The following is a 17,025-nucleotide window of genomic DNA, read 5'->3' on the forward strand; positions in this document are numbered from 1 at the left end:
AACATATCCTTTAATCCACAGTCTTTAAAAAGAATGTATATACTGTGTGTATGTGCGTGTTGAATCTATTTATTTGATTCTATACAAGTAAACTCAACTCTGCGTTTTAGGAATTGAAGCAGGAGTTGTGGTTCCTGTTGACTTTTGTCCTGAATGATGAAAATGGCAAAGAGGAAGATGCTGATGATTACGAACATGCTGTTGAAATGATGTCAGCGCTGTATGGAGAAGAGTGGGAAAAAAACCCTTCTGTGGATCATCTCATAAACGACAAACATTTCAGAGAAATTCCAGAATTTGTCGATTCAAAGAAGAAAATCTTGACCTGTGAATCAGTAAGAAAGAGAATAAATCTACAGTATCAGTCTTACATATACAAGTGTATATCAAGAAATTACTTAACAAAAATTGTGCTTTTTTTTTTTAAATGTACAGTATAATGTTTCACATCTAAATCGTATAGTCATTTCTGTCATGTACATTCAATTTTGAGGTAGTTCAGAAAAATGTAGTACCTGAGAATGGACTTGATCCTAAATGTCTACCGCACTATATCCAATGTTACCTTGACAGAAAGTTTATGTCCTATTACCTTCAAGTTTATAGATCGTCTGTTGTACTTTTCATTGTGCATTTATTCTTGTTTTTCATGTGTCAGGCGAAAGAGCTGTCCGAAAGACTTGTGAAATACACAAGAAGCAGATCAGAGGACGGAATGGCTAAAGACATAAAGAAATGGTTTTGGCCTCTGGTGAAGTGTGTGACTGTCAGAGTGCCAAATAATGACCTTCTTCAGAATGTCACACTTGTTGATCTTCCTGGAAATGGAGACCGCAACAAGGGCAGAGATAAGATGTGGAAAAAGGTAAGTAATTTAAATGCATTACTTTTATTATGTTGTCTTAAGTTTAACATTATTTTGTTACAAATTATTTTATTACAAATTATTTTATTACAATAACATTATTTTATTATATTGAAATGCATTTCTGTACTGTTATTGCCTGATATTCACGATTAACTTGGATTATCCGTCTAGGTTATTCAAAGCTGTTCCACTGTTTGGATTGTGACTGACATTAACAGAGCAGCATCAGAGACAGAAGCATGGGAGATTCTGCAGAGTGCCAGCAGCATCATGGGAAATGGTGGCCAATGTCAGAGGATTCACTTCATCTGCACCAAGTCTGATGTTATTGGAAATTCAGATGATCTGTAAGTGATTTTTTTTTAACAATTGATTTGAAGGTAGACACTGGAGAGCGTCTATTGCAATGTATTTATTGTATTTATTTAAAATCATATGAACATATATACTTTGTAAGTTTGTAATTTGACATTGAAATCTCAGGGTTTCTATAATGTATGAGGTACTGCCTGATACTGATCTCTACACACAGTTCAGAAGATGGTGATCGTGCTGCCATATCTAAGAGGAACATACGAGCCAAGGATGAAGTGATGAAAGGATTCAGGAAACTAAAGAGGGTTCAGGTGAGTTGTGAAATTTCCGAAAATGTAAAATAAAGGTCTCCTTTAAATGCAATCCTGACCTTCATGTATTGATTATTTGTGCAGACACAGTTCAGTGGTGACTGTTTCAAAGTGTTCACAGTGAGCTCCGAAGAGTTTCTGAAGAAAAAAACACTCAGTCCAGAAGAAACTGGTAGGTGGAGCCCATGGATGACTTTGTGAATAAAATATTTTTCTGTTACATGTGAGAAGTTTCTCTGGATATCTTTGCTATATGTATGTATTTTATAGAAATCTCCAAACTTCAGAAATTTCTCCAAGAACTGAATGACTTTCACTCAGTGACACTGAAGTATGTGTCAGGAGCATATGGGATTCTTTCCCTCATTCAAGGTGCCGGCTGCAGCGAAGTGGTAAGATCAAATAACAATGCATTTAGGTTTATTTATAATTTTGGCATACAGTAATCACAATTTTAGCAAAAAAGGTACAGTAAAATCCAGTGTATGGACCACTCAAAATATTTTGAAATTGTTTATGGCTGAAGTACATATATCTAGTAAAAGAACAGTCACATACAGTATATGGTACTTTAAGACTGTTTGAGGATTTTTTCTCTCCACAATTTTGTCACTACCAAAACATAGTATCACAGTCTAATAGAAAATGATTCTGTTAACCAGATAAGAATGTGTTTCCTTTCCTTTTCTATATGAGAATGTTTCTACATTTTTTCACAATTATTTCAATAAAAAAATATATTTTAACAAATTTCACATTTAAAATTCTTTTGAAACACACATTTAACCACTCGGTATCAAAACATCTTAATTGATAAAAAGTTGATAATATTGTATGACTGTTTGGGACAGCTACTTCCATATATAAAGTACAGAATACATAATTTTTGATTTTAACCTAATCACTCATGTACTGCCATGAGTTCAAATCGATCATAATATAATCTTAAATATATTTTAATAATATGTTTTGTCATCGGACTGAACTTTGAACTAATGCAAAGCATTCTCCATATAAGGCGTAATCTAAAATATTTGTCATGTCATATATACCAATGTGACAGATGTACTGTACCATTGTAAAATATTGAGCCCTGCACCATCAGTAAGTGAGTGCAGCACTCACCCTGCACATAACGTGACACATGTAAAATGTTTCCCTATTCATTGGATACCAAATGCTGTGCTCTGAAACAGCAATGCTGACCAGGCTGGCAGCTCTACTTTTTACATCTTTTTTGCACAATGATGTCATGATGGTGCATTCAAATCAACAGTCCTAAACAGTTTAGTAAATATAGCTTTGATCGTGCTTGTTTAATCTTCAATTAAAGATAACAAGTGAGCAGAGAAGGTAGGCAGCACGACTCGAGGGACGAAGGTCTTACACCTCAACTTTCCCTGAGAGCTGAACTACCGTACTGCAGCTAGTAGGAGTGTAAACTTCACAAAGCAAAAACAGATGGTACTAAAAGAGCAACACGGCTGCAAAGAAACTGCAAGTTGTCGACTGAATTAAATGTTATTAGACAACAATAAGCTACAAACAGATACTAGCAGATGCAAAAAAAAAAGGTCCCCAGCAAGTATATGTCAGTTCATAGGTTAGGGTTAGGGTTACGGTTAGGGTTAGGGTTAGGTTCGTAAACTTTACTTTCTTTAAGAGTCACATACAGTATGTTTCTTGTACCAAAAGTTTATGTAAATCCTGATCAGGTCACATCTGGATTTAACTACGCAGCTTAGAGCCAGATGTCCATAGAAGTCTCAGCGTAATTCAATCATTCTTCCTTGATGCTCTGCCTTCAGGAGTAACCTGAGGAGTTATCTCAAGAAAATTAATATTTTTTTATAGATGATCCAATAAAATATGTGTTACAACAACATAATCTGGTATGATAGAGTTTATTTTGGTTGTGATACGACCTTATTTGTTGTTTCTGACAAGTGGTAAACACTGTGTTGGATATTTTTTCTAACATAGACACATTACGTTATGATTAACATACAGTATATAGTTTAATTAATAATAATAATAATAATAATAAATTTTATTTGTAAGCGCTTTTACAGGAGCTCAAAGGCACTTTACATCCCAGTGTACAGTTAAAAACAGCAAAAACAGTAAGAAACATTAAAAGACAGAGAAACAGGAAGAGAAGAGGGGAAAGAAGAAGTTAAGTACTAAAAGCTAGTTTATAGAGGTGGGTTTTGAGCATGGATTTGAAAGTTGGGAGGTGTGTGCAGGAACGGATGGGTTTGGGGAGTGAGTTCCAGAGGGAGGGGGCAGCGATGGAGAAGGCTCTGTCTCCCCAGGTTCGGTGCTTGGTCCGTGTAGGTGGGGAGAGGGTGTTTCCTTTAGATGAGCGGAGGTCACGGGAGGGGGTGTGGTGATGAAGCATGTCTGTGAGGTAAGGTGGGGCCAGGTTATTTAGTGCTTTGTGTGTGAGGAGGATGATTTTAAACTGTATGCGGTGAGTGATGCGGAGCCAGTGCAGGTCACGGAGGACGGGGGTGATGTGGTCTCTGGAGCGGGTGTGGGTGAGCAGGCGTGCGGCTGAGATCTGGATGTATTGCAGTTTATTGAGGAGTTTGGATGGTAAACCATGGAGGATGCTGTTGCAGTAATCTAGTCTGGATGTGATGAATGCATGGATGAGGGTTTCTGCAGCAGGGAAGGTGAGTGCAATGTTTTTGAGGTGGAAGAAGGCGGTCCTGGTGATGTGTTTGATGTGGAGGTCAAACCTTAAGTTATTGTCAAAGATGTCAATGATTCCTAGGTTGCGGGTGTGCGGTGAGGGGGATAGAGTGCAGTTGTCAAAGGTGAGGGAGAAGTTGTGACTGGCTTTGGTGCGGGATGTGGGGTCAATGATGATTATGTCTGATTTGTCGCTGTTGAGTTGAAGATAGTTTGCTTGCATCCATGATTTAATTTCGGTGAGGCAGTTGCTGAGTGTGGAGTGGGTGGTGTTGGAGATGGCTTTGGAGGAGATGTATAGTTGGATGTCATCGGCGTAGCAGTGAAACTGAAGGTTATGTTGACGGATGATCTGGCCAAGGGGGAGGAGGTAAAGAATGAAGAGGAGGGGACCAAGCACCGACCCCTGGGGGACACCTTGTGACAGGGGAGCGGTGGGGGAGGTGCAGTTGTTGATATTAATGAACTGTTGTCTATCAGTGAGGTAGGAGTGAAACCAGGAGATTGCTGTGCCGGAGATGTGAAGACAGGATTCCAGACGGGAGAGCAGGATGGAGTGGTTGATGGTAATAATTCATGATTGTATGAACATTAAATGTTTTCTCTTTGATTACAGGCTGACGTTAAAGCAAAGGTGTGCGTAGGGCTTGAAGAAAACTTGAACTGTGCATTAGAGAATCTCTATGAGCCCATGTTAAAGTCCTATAGCACTTTTTTGACGTGCCTCGAGGAGGGTGTTGAAAAATCCAAAAGCTCAAAGGAAACTGTCTTGAAGTCCTTCTTATATCCCGTATGTATTTGAATATTTTGTTCCTTTATGCAAACCATTGATTTTTCCCTTGATATTTAAAAGTTAATCATTGAATGTTTGTCTTTGTTTTTTTTGTTTCAGAAAAGAGTAAACGGAAGTGCTTTTCACAGTAGATTGAAGTCCATCGTCGGAAACAATGGCATCTACAAACCAAAAAAAGGGAAACCACAAAACCTAAATGAGAGATTAGCTTCAAAGCTGATGGAGAGCATCGATGAGGAATTTAGAAAGACCTTCCCGTAAGAAGTTATTAAACTAGGTCTAGACAATACCTCTTTAAAAGATACAGCTATAACAATAATAACAATAATAATAATGTTTCAGAAATGAGTCAACATGTGAACCATTTCACGGGGCCATCAGTTCCTTTTCACTCGGCACAAAGACTCTGGTTGAAAAGTACAAAAAGCACAAAGGTGTGCAGCTGCAACTGGAATTTCTCAGGACAGAGGTAAGAGACAGTGATGGTAACGTCTCATCTAATAGTTTTGTTTTAAGCTTTTTGTGGGAGCCAAGTTGCATTCATACATGTTAAAATAACTAAGAAGCAGTCAGTAATTTTGTTTGAAAGTTCATCTTTTATTTATGGGATATTATTGTATAAGTTCACTTAAGAGTCAGTTAAAAGTAATTTGATTAAATTCGTCAGGATTTAATAAGGTACTTTTCTGTAAAGTTAAAAACAGTATTACTGTTAGAGCAGTGAGGTAGATTACTGTCTGTATCAGTTACTGACCGAGCCGCATGGATTTCTTACCGTAGTATAGTATATTGATTAGGAGAACTTAAACTTCAACTGTGAGATCCTCTTCAACTGAACATACACGAGGAATTCCAAGGCTGTTTTAATCTTCAACCCACCACTCTTATTATCAAGGTAAAGGAGACCCAACTCAAGAGGGAGCACATCAGTCCTGTTAGTGTCCCTTCACTGGCTCCAAATACAATTCAGAATCGATTTTCAGATTACTTTGTTTGTTTTTAAAGCCCTGAATGGCGTAGCCCCCCAATACATTACTGACCTCCTCAGGCCATACTCCTCATGGAGCCCCCTTAGATCATCAGACAGCCCCTAAACTGTGGAACAGACTCCCTCTTCCCATCAGGTCTACATCCTCTACTGACTCTTTTGAGTCCCCTCTCTAGACATAGTTTTATATGTTGGCGTGTTAGTCTTCTGATCCTGAATAGGCGGTTCTTTCAGGTTTCAGTTGTTGCTCTCATTATCTCTTCTATTTATACTATTATATTTTCTTTTGTGTTTTTCACAATTCACATTTCACATTCTGATGCTCTGTAAAGTGTTTCTTTTATGTATTGTACAGCACTTTGGTCAGCTGTGACTGTTTTTAAATGTGCTTTATAAATAAATGTGCTTGACTTGCGGGGTGAGCAAATCAACTGAAACACGTTCCTGATTGACATATTGAATGAAGAAAACATTTAAGAAAGAAGCCAAATAAAAACATTTTTGTTTGTTATTGTTGATATTCCTTTCTTATGTAGAACACCATCAGTAAGGCCCATGTTAGCGTTGCAGATGTATATATGTTTTTTATGTTTTTTATCTTCTTTTGTAGGAAGTAAAAATGAAGGCAAAACTCGACAAAACCATCCGAGAGCGTAAAAGAGAAATCTACAACAGCCTGATGATAACAATTGAGGAAAACATGGATGATTGCTATAAAGGTAAAACAAAAGATCTGGTCATATGAAACCTGACACCAAACAAATAAATGTCATTAATGTGCATTTATGACCATTTTCTGTTTTTCTGTAGATGCACAACAATGTAAAGGCAAAGGCTCTCTGAATGCCATGAGGGACATCATTGAGAAGCATGTTCGTGCCAAGGTCGACATGTTTGAGGAGGCTAAAAACACAATGTTGTCAAATCTGACAAAACTAATGGTTTGTCATATTTCATAATTCACCATACAATACATTTTACAAGTGTTATAACATAAAACACATAGTGTAGCACATCTTAATCTTGATTTATGATTCTATATGAATATTCACATCAAGGTTTTTTTTTCATTAAAGTGGAATGTGCATCAATCCTAAGAAACTTTGTTTGACTGCAGTTATACAAACATGCAGGTTCTTGTTAAAAATTAAGACGAACACAAAAGCTTTTGGTCTGTGTAGACTTTTTTTCTTTCTGTTAATTCATGTATCATCCAGTAAATCCTAAAAAAGGTATGTTGGTTATGAGTGTAATATGTAAATAATATTTAAAATCATATTCAGGAGGACATCCAGAAGACACTGATGCTAACAATGATGAGGTCCATTAACCTGTCGATCAATACAGATGATCAATCAGTTCCAGGTAAAGTGAGTGTGAACAAAACACCAGCGAAAAGAGGACAACTTTGTATGTCAAAGTGGTTTGATTCTGATAAAATGCTTGATACATGTAAATTATGAATTCAGAATAAATAATCTAAATTATTTTTAATTGAGTTTTAGAAATATTTCACAAGTAATCCCAGTTTATGTGGACATATCCTGTCATTGTTATAGCACTGATGGTATCTGGTGAGAGGAAGGTACAGGAACATTATGTGCATCTTTTCCACCTTTAAACAGTTGTTTCACAGGTTGATACAATAGAGAAAGTTCCAACATGGAGGAACATTTATCCGCCATCTCTTTAGCAACCCGATCGCCTGTTTTCTGCAGTATGTAACTTTAGGAGTTGGCCAAGGTTCATGAAAAGGGCATACAACTTCCAGTGGGTGCCAAAGGGCACCAAACTGAAATGTTGTTGCTTTAACACAGGAAGTAAACACTAACATTTAAAGACATTTTTTCCAAGGTTGAAGTTTAATTTTTTGTTATTTAGATGTCAAAGAGGAGCTTGAGACGGTGACAAAATACTATAAAGACCTGAAGAAAATCCCACATAAAGAAACATCACTAGTAAGGTAAAACATGTTTAAAAGTAGATCATGATCTGATTTTAAACTGTAAAATATGTAACGTATTTTTGTAGCATTTGCTAACAATGCTTCTATTCACACCAGTGCTGATCAACCTGGCCCGTCAGCTGCACCGGTAAGTTTAAGTTAAACTCCTGATTAAAAGTTAAAATTCTCGGAGACAATAAAATGGTAACATGAAAGTCATCAGTAGAATATCACAAGCGTCCTGTTTAACTCTCTTGTGGATATTTCAGGTTTACTCGAGGAAGAGAAAAAGCTGAGGCCTGTTTAACCACTGAGGGTCCCACTGGGAACATGGAGAAGTAAAACGAGGCTTCTGGATATCAATCAATCATTCGAGCTTTATTCACAAAGCACACATCTTTCATACAAATCAAATGCAATCAAAGTGCTTTACAGTGACTGAAAAACAAGAAGAAACAAAACATTGACAGGAGTAGAGATGGAGAGACAACTGCACACAAATAGTTAAATTATAAAAGATTAACCAGAAAGCATTACAGTAGGTCTAGCCTGCTTGTTATAAAATCGGCATTAGTTTACTTGTGTTCAGAGAGAGAAACAGCCTCACTTTAGAAATGTTCTTTAAATAATAAAATGTTCTTTTTGTGATGGAGCAAACGTGGCTTAAAAAATAAAATCAGAATCAAATAAAATGCCAAGATTTCTTGCTGATTGGGTTAAGAACAAGTGCATTTGATGTAGGAGCCAGTTTCTCTCTCTGAGACTTTTTTTGTCTGTTTTGACCAAAAAAAACTGTTCTGTTTTGTCCTTGTTGAGCTGTTTGAGACATCCGATCTTCAATATTTAAAATACAGTTAAGAAGTGAGTGTTTCAGCCCAGTGCCATCAGGAGACATGGCCACATAGCGCTCAGCTGAGTGTCATCAGCGTAGCTGTGCACAGAGATGCTGTCTCCTGATTACACTGCCTAGGGGTAGTTTTCAGATACAGAATTAGAAATAAATGTAAAAATGCAGACTGGAATGGGATAAAGTGAACATGTGGAGGGTGTCAGTTCTGTTGCTCAATTCCTCAGTGTGTTAGCATCAACAAGATCAAAACAGTCACACCATCACATTGTACATACTGTAGGATACAGGTCAAAAGTTCATGTGCATGTTTTGCTGGCAGATACCAGACCTAATATTGATTATTTTCTCCATGAAGTAGGCAGCAAACTGTTGACATTTATAATCTGGAAGCTTAGCACTGTGGTTAACTGTGGGATTGAAAAGTGACTCAGTGGTACTGATTAGTGATAGGACAGTTTTACATTTGATCAATCGTGGCCTCAGGCCATAAATTGCAATGGGTGGTGGGATGGGGGGGATTCTTATCAGGGATGTTGAGCTTTTCATGTTTAAGTCTCAATTTAAGATTTGTTCCCCCATTGATTGGAGATAAATAATTTTCTACACAAATCAGAGAGGCTGTGTGTTTTTGACTTTGGTAATTTCTATTTGCTGAATGTTTACTATTAACATATTCATTTTTGCAGCATGTTCATTGCTTTTACAGCACCACATCTCCATTATATTTGTTTTCAAAAAAAAATTTCAAGTGTCATGGATTCTGATTTTTCTGCCTGTTTTGTGCTCATCTCATACTGTAGCAGCATCCGTAGCATTGTCTTTGTAACTTTGTAATATTACAGTTTCCTGACATCAGTCAACCACACACAAACCTACAGCAGTAAACCTGTGTAGAAGGTGGCTCATCTTATATGCCGTACATTTTGTTAGAGCAATATTTTAACCTGGGTTTATCTTTTGTATGTGTGGTATAGTGAATAAACTGCTGTTGAACCATGAAGATAAATAATTGAGTACACACATCAGAGTGGTTGTTGCTCTTGGTTTTAGATTGTGACTGCATTTTTTGTTTTATACAAGAGTTGTTTTACAGTAAGAACTGCACTGAGGCAGAAACTGTTGGTCTGCTTTGTGAACATATAATACAGGTGTGGTTCATCATAACAGATCTACGTTACAGCAACAAAGACACTCCTATAAAACCTGTTTATTAGTGACATTTACATACAGCTGGTGGATATATGTAAATATATGTATATATATACACACACAGTTTGTTGCAATTAATTAAACAATAATTAAAATACAGACCTTTAGTTAAGTTTTAAATTTGTTCCATTTATAGAAACGTTTGTCCTTCACTTCTGTCTGATAGCTGCAGAACACAGCAACGGCTCCAGAGAAGAAATATGGAAAAGGAGTAAGAAATATATGATTTACTGTGTGTGTCTGACAACAAGGGAGAAAAGCAAACTCATCTAGTCATGATGGTTAAAAAAAAGGTTGTGATTATTATTATTTAAAGTTTTTTTGTGAAAGAAAGAAAATACAAGTTCATTAAAAAAAAAGAAACATTAAATCAACTTGTGAAGTGTGATTGTGAACAAACAAGATCATGAGGAAGTAAAAGTGCTGATGGCAAGAAGGCGGGGCAGACAGAGAGATTGTGAATTTAAAGTTGAATGAAACATTGCTTCCATTTACAGGAAGAGGAACATACTGAAAGTTATTTAAGTATCAGGTCATGTAACCTCTTGTTGTATTTGATAAGACTGAGGTGATGGAGGTTTAATGACTGCTTGAGATGTTTTTGTTTTTTTACTTAATCATCTGAGAGTATTGATACAGCCATCTGTGGAGATTTCTGGACTTGTGTTAAGGATCGTCTACAGACTCCAAAGGAATTGTAAGTAAAGCAGTGTTACATAAGATGAGAAAGGAATAGAGATGTCATTTGTTTTAAAAAGTTACGAATAGAAAGTTTATGCATAAATCAAAAGGTCCTTTATAAGTAATTTTCATCAAACTTAAATTTAGCTGAAAGATTTTCGAGGAATTGGGATTTTTTGAAATGTTTTTTGTAATTCAGGTTGTAGATTCTTTCCACTATTCATTACATTAGAAATCAACATCTTTACTACAATTTATAGGCACTTCCATTTCTACAGTGCCATTTGTGACCACTGTTCTTGTAATGTTTATGGATGCATGTGAACTACAGCTTTAGAAACCAAATGTACTAAATGTTTTATTGTTAGAAGTTAAAATAAAGCTCAAGGTTGTTTTTACTTATAATCAGTGTTTTATGTTCTATCACTGTTGGAGGCATTTAAATCTAACACTAACTTTGTGGGTCATTCTTACAAAGATTTGTCTTTCAGCAGGTAACAGTTACATTAAACTTGTGTTTAGCTTTTCCATGGCACCTGTTCTTGTGCAATCCCTGATTCTTTGCCCAACATTACTGTTAGAGCTGAGACGTGATAACTTTACAGTTGCTGTTTCCTGTCATGGATGATTTTGTTCAAAGAAAATTAACTGAATGGGGTCTCAGCGATTGGATAGAAAAATTTCAAGGTGAAGTATTACCATTCTTTTTGATGGTCACAGCATTTCCCATCATTACTGAAACATTCAATCATATGCACTTAATAGACAATCTTACGCACTCTTACATCTCTCCATTAATGCATGTCCCTGGGGGATTAATAAAGAACATTGATCGTTAATTTTACCAACGGTCGTGTATGTCAAATGCTTAGAATTTGCAACCCTCGCTAATAAAACAAAAAAATGTGCTGTAATACGGCTCTGCAATACTCGCAACTTACACTGGACAGAATTTCAGCATTTTACACAATGTTTTGGTTTTGCTTGACTAAGTTCTTCTGAATTGTTTTCCTAATAACAGATCAAGGCGTTGATGAGGAAAATTTTTTCTGTCTCGATAAAGTTGACATCGATAACTTGATCACAAAAGTTGGACCAAGGGCAAAATTCAAGAAGAGTCTCGAGTCTCTGAAGGTAATACTCTAAATTGTATTAATAATTTCTCTCAAAAATGTATCTTCACTTACTTTGAATTTTTATATTTTCCCTTTGACATTAGGCAGAGAAAAATGCAACAAATCAGGTAATACATTTATTTTTGTTCTCCAAAATGATTTAAAATGTATGATAAAATATGACTTTGCTTTGGAGTGATGATTTTCTCAACATTGTCAACAGGAACATGAAAAAACTGATGATTCTGCTCAGGTAAGGATAAAACACATTTTCCACATTTGTTTTTACCTCTATTATTTAACAATAGAATTACTGATGTGTCCTGACAAAAATCACCATCATATTTGACTGTATTAATAGTGGACTGATGGACTCCACTTCCTGAGGTTTTGTCACACTCATCCTAGCTTGGATGATATCTGTTTCAATGAGTCTGATATTTCATCTTTAGGTTTTGGCCAACAGTAACAGAAGTGATAAAGGTAAGGTCTAAAGTATCTTATGTATGATTTATGGTGAATCTGCTTTTGTAACAATAATGTACTGCTGTGACAAATCAACCATTTATATGTTTTAATATTGAAAGAGGCAAAAAGCTCCTTTTGTTTTTGTTTTTTTGAAAAATAAGGGAAAAGAAAGTTGGAGCTTCAGAGGGAGTCCGGCGGATGTCTACCACCACCAAGAAAGAAACAACAACAGGACACCACATATGCAGGTTTATATGTTACAATGAGAAAAATTAAAACCACCAGAACACCACAATAGACTGGAGTAGTGATGACGTGTTTTTGTAGGCCAACCCGGAAGTAGCTTCGCCATGGGTTCGAACGAGAATTCTCCTCTGGGATTTTTGCATTGGATTTTTGGATCATTGCAGAAAATAGGCTCTGTGGCAAACGTTTCTGATGCATAGCTGTTTTCTTCAGCAGGATAATCCTTACAGATGAACACCATTTATATGAAGTTTATTAAAGCGTTAATGCAGATGGAGGGAGTAAAAAGCTACAAGCAAACTACACCGTGGTCGGTTGATTTTGATGTCACAACCGTTAAGCTTCATCGATCTAATCCGCAGTTTTGACAAGCTAGCGAGACCGTAGCTTAATAAGTTGTTTATTAACCTAATATTTGGAAGAGAACTGAAAAACATGAAAAACACAGGGCAGCACAAGTATTAATATTAGTTTCTGCCAAGTGTAGTTCTCATTTGCATGTCCAGCACGGACACTGTTTGACTAACAAATGTACATTAACAAACCTGACTAACAAGACCAACAGGCCCATGTTAGTCTTAAAATGAGGTGTGGTCAGGCACAGTGTTTGGGCTTTGCTATGGATGCCAAATATTTTGTTTTGTACCATTCAGTAAACATGTTTACTGTAGTCTTTTTTCAATATTGAATTAGCTTCCTTTTCCATCTTATGTTTGCTGCTTTGTTGGTACTCTCTGAATTATCCTTAATTGACATTTAAGAGAAAGGCTATCTCACACTTTTTCCTTTTCCTCTTGTTTTATTTAACATGGCACCGAATTAATACACATGTTTCTTTGTCTTTTTATTTCCCCAACAGAAAGAATCGAGGTGTCTAAAGTGAGAACCATCATGGAACGTGTTCGTAACAAAATACTCGAAGGAGAAAAAACAAAGCTCAATGCTTTTCTAGAGTAAGAAAAAAAAGAAATATATCAAATATTTGCTTATGTGTCACAAAAAAATAATGACTGGCCCTCGGAGCTGGTTTTCATATTTGCACTTTATGGTGTTACATGTCAGAAAGTTTCATAAAAAGAGAACACACTCATTCATCAGCGCAGATAAAGGTATTGCATTGTATTTATTGCATCTTCTAGTGCTACAATAAATCCTTTAACACGATAATTTATTGTACTATTTATATTCTGCTGTGCAGACTATTCTCATATCTGCACTTTTTAATCTTGTGTGCCTCTGACAAGTCAAAAAAAAAATACTATTGACTTTAGTTTTGGAAAATTGTTTTCCTTGTCAACAGACAAAACATATATAAATTCATTGTTTTGAATCAAGCAGCAACCTACGTCATTGAAAAATGAAGCCAATACGGAAGTGTAAAATCCTGCCGTTCATACGCAGAAAAACAACGTTTGCAGGATAAATAAACATGTTTAAAGCCTGGTACAAATAAATGACATAGGTCTGATTAGTTTTTACACACACTGTATGGGGGTTAATTTTTATTTAACTGCTCTGATTTGATTTTAAAAATGATCTGTTATCCATAGATAGGTGTGTAGCTGAGACGATTGACAGGTGGGCCTGATGTAACACTTTGTAAAGAGGCTTAAAACTCGCCTCAGTTTTGGCTCTAAGCCTGCCGTTAGGTTGACTGACAGTTAGCCTGAGACAGCATTAACAACATGGCGGCAGCTGCTGATGAGTCTCCAGAACCCCCTGCTGTAACAGATGGATGATGTCACTCAGACATTATCCATCAATATTTACAGTACATGGTTTGAAGTCAGGGAGTGTACAAGCCGGGGTCCTCCCCCAGGAAATGGTTTTGGGCGAACCTTTTTACTGTATTTGGTACAATTAATGTGCAGCAGTTTGTCATTATTTTGCTTTGATAATAAACATCTGGCTTTGACTTCCTGCATGAAATTCACATGTGGCAGCTGTGGCTCAGTGGTAGTGTTGGTCATCTCTCAAACAGATGTGTGTGAATAGGATTCATATTTATATGGTACTCTATTATGTTGTAATTATAACATGATCCAATGGTGCATAATTGAAAGCGAGAAGGCAGATCCCTTAACATTTTACACCTTTAAAGTAATATTTTTATTTGAATGAACACATTTGAATTCTTGTACAAAAGGGAAAAAATCAGGGACTTGGAGACAGAAAAGAAGGAGCTGGTTGGAGTCTTTGGAAGAACAGGGGCTGGAAAAAGCTCTTTAATAAATGCTATCGTTGGAGAGAAGGATCTCTTACCTTCAGATACTGTCAGTGCTTGTACCACAGTCATCATTAACGTGGAGGCTAACAAGCAGAACCAGAAGTACGAGGCAGAAATTGAATTCATCACAAAAGAGGTAAAATAAGATGAACATGAACATATCCTTTAATCCATAGTCTTTATAAATCATGTACAGTATAACTAAAAATAAAATAAGAATATCATTTTATTTTTTAGGAATTGAAGCAGGAGTTGTGGTTCTTGTTAACCTTCATCCTGAATGAGAAAGAGAAAGGTACCGATGATTACGATGATGCTGTTGAAATGATGTCAGCGCTGTATGGAGAAGAATGGGGGGAAAAAAACCCTTCTGTGGATTATCTCATGAAAGACCAACATTTCAGAGAAATTCCAGAATTTAATGCTTCGAAGAAGAAAATCTTGACCTGTGAATCAGTAAGAAAGACAATACATCTACAGTATCAGCCTTATGTGCAATATCTTTTGTGTTTTGAAATGTACAACATTTAAATCTCAGACCGATAGTGATATCTGGTATCTACATACTGCCTCACTGTTTAAGTTTTGCTTAATTTTGGGCAAGTTGAAAAAATGTTGACTTAAACTCAGTAAATCAATAAAGGACTTTAGGAGAGATTGATCTGAAGACTTAACATCTACAGCTCTATATCAAATTAAAAATACTTTATCAATCCCCAGGGACATATTCAGTAATTTGGTTTCCTTTATTGGAAAGTTCTGGCCTCGGCCGATTAGTTTATAGATTGTTTGTGTAACTGCTTGTAAAAAATCAGCCTGTTGTTCTCTTCATGGTGCATTTAAATAAATCTGTAATCTTGTTTTTGTTGTGTCAGGCTAAAGAGCTGTCTGCAAGACTTGTGAAATACACAAGAAGCAGATCAGAGGACGGAGCAGGAAAAGACATAAAGAAATGGTTTTGGCCTCTGGTGAAGTGTGTGACTGTCAGGGTGCCAAATAATGACCTTCTTCAGAATGTCACACTTGTTGATCTACCTGGAAATGGAGACCGCAACAAGGGCAGAGATAAGATGTGGAAAAAGGTAAATAATTGTCAATAAATAATTAAAATGCATCACTTTATGATGTCTTAAGTTTAACATTATTTTATTACAAAACAATTATATTGATTTCATTGAAAAGCATTTCAGTATTATTATTGCCTTGTGTTCACAATTAACTTGGATTATCCGTCTAGGTTGTTCAAAGCTGTTCCACTGTTTGGATCGTGGCTGAAGTTAACAGAGCAGCATCAGAGAAAGAAACATGGGAGATTCTGCAGAGTGCCAGCAGCATTATGGGAAATGGTGGCCAATGTCAGAGGATTCACTTCATCTGCACCAAGTCTGATGTTATTGGAAATTCGTAAGTGATTTCTTTTTTTTTTTAACAATAGATTTAAAGGTAGACGCTGTGGTGTGTCAGTGTCTACTGTGATGTATTTATTTAGAATCAAATTAATATTTCTATACTTTGTTCATATATACTTTCTCTTTTTTCATCCTGAGAGGAAAGAAAAGCACATCATATTGAAGAAGTTGGAGATCGACTTTTCAGGGCTTCTATAATGTATGAGGTACTGCCTGATACTGATCTCTACACACAGTTCAGAAGATGGTGTTCGTGCTGCCATATTCAAGAGGAACATGCGAGCCAAGGAGGAAGTGATGAAAGAATTCAGGAAACTAAAGGGGGTTCAGGTGAGTTGTGAAATTTCAGAAAATGTAAAGTTCTCCTTTAAATGCAATCCTGACCTTAATGTTTTTATTATTCATGCAGACACAGTTCAGTGGTGACGGTTTCAAAGTGTTCACAGTGAGCTCCAAAGAGTTTCTGAAGGAAAAAACACTCAGTCCAGAAGAAACTGGTAGGTGGAGCCCATGGATGACTTTGTGAATAAAATATGTTTACATATTATACATGTTATATGTTACATGTGAGAAGTTTCTCTGGATTTAATTATGTAAGCTGTCTGTTCTTTTAATTTTATAGAAGTCCCCAAACTACAGGAGTTTCTCCAAGAACTGAATGACTTTCAGTCAGAGACACTGAAGTATGTGACAGGAGCATATGGGCTTCTTTCCCTCATTCAAGGTGCCGGCTGCAGAGAACTGGTAAGATCAAATAACAAAGTAGGTGTGTGGTAAAAACTGTTGGCTGCTGTCTACATTAGACTGTCACTTTTTTTTGGTCTATTTATATTAAATATTGACACTTAACATTATGACTAACAAATGTTCCATTAATTAAAATATACTGTAAAAGTATAGTTT

At 36.3% G+C, this 17,025-nt stretch overlaps 2 protein-coding genes across 2 annotated transcripts in view; both read left to right on the forward strand.

Annotated features, from left to right (window-relative positions):
* The window catches only part of LOC306837650 (nuclear GTPase SLIP-GC-like), a 76,448-nt gene extending 67,777 nt beyond the window's left edge, over positions 1-8,671 (forward strand). Inside the window, exons 9-23 of the mRNA XM_079365392.1 lie at positions 111-335; positions 659-865; positions 1,040-1,215; positions 1,401-1,494; positions 1,579-1,666; positions 1,765-1,886; positions 4,808-4,981; positions 5,084-5,241; positions 5,327-5,453; positions 6,583-6,691; positions 6,783-6,913; positions 7,256-7,337; positions 7,854-7,935; positions 8,035-8,065; positions 8,187-8,671. Coding sequence (XP_079221518.1) covers positions 111-335; positions 659-865; positions 1,040-1,215; positions 1,401-1,494; positions 1,579-1,666; positions 1,765-1,886; positions 4,808-4,981; positions 5,084-5,241; positions 5,327-5,453; positions 6,583-6,691; positions 6,783-6,913; positions 7,256-7,337; positions 7,854-7,935; positions 8,035-8,065; positions 8,187-8,213 — 1,833 coding nt within the window. The 3' untranslated portion in view covers positions 8,214-8,671. The remainder of the gene's footprint in view (positions 1-110; positions 336-658; positions 866-1,039; positions 1,216-1,400; positions 1,495-1,578; positions 1,667-1,764; positions 1,887-4,807; positions 4,982-5,083; positions 5,242-5,326; positions 5,454-6,582; positions 6,692-6,782; positions 6,914-7,255; positions 7,338-7,853; positions 7,936-8,034; positions 8,066-8,186) is intronic.
* Positions 8,672-10,501: 1,830 nt separating this feature from the next.
* LOC306837629 (nuclear GTPase SLIP-GC-like) overlaps positions 10,502-17,025 on the forward strand; it is a 65,489-nt gene continuing 58,965 nt past the window's right edge. The window contains exons 1-8 of the mRNA XM_079365373.1: positions 10,502-10,673; positions 11,263-11,344; positions 11,679-11,791; positions 11,877-11,900; positions 11,996-12,025; positions 12,225-12,255; positions 12,402-12,488; positions 13,346-13,439. Of these exons, the coding sequence (XP_079221499.1) occupies positions 11,278-11,344; positions 11,679-11,791; positions 11,877-11,900; positions 11,996-12,025; positions 12,225-12,255; positions 12,402-12,488; positions 13,346-13,439 (446 nt within the window). The 5' untranslated portion in view covers positions 10,502-10,673; positions 11,263-11,277. The remainder of the gene's footprint in view (positions 10,674-11,262; positions 11,345-11,678; positions 11,792-11,876; positions 11,901-11,995; positions 12,026-12,224; positions 12,256-12,401; positions 12,489-13,345; positions 13,440-17,025) is intronic.

The sequence above is a fragment of the Symphodus melops genome (genome assembly GCF_947650265.1).
Source record: "Symphodus melops genome assembly, chromosome: 17".
NCBI classification, from domain to species: Eukaryota; Metazoa; Chordata; class Actinopteri; order Labriformes; family Labridae; genus Symphodus; species Symphodus melops.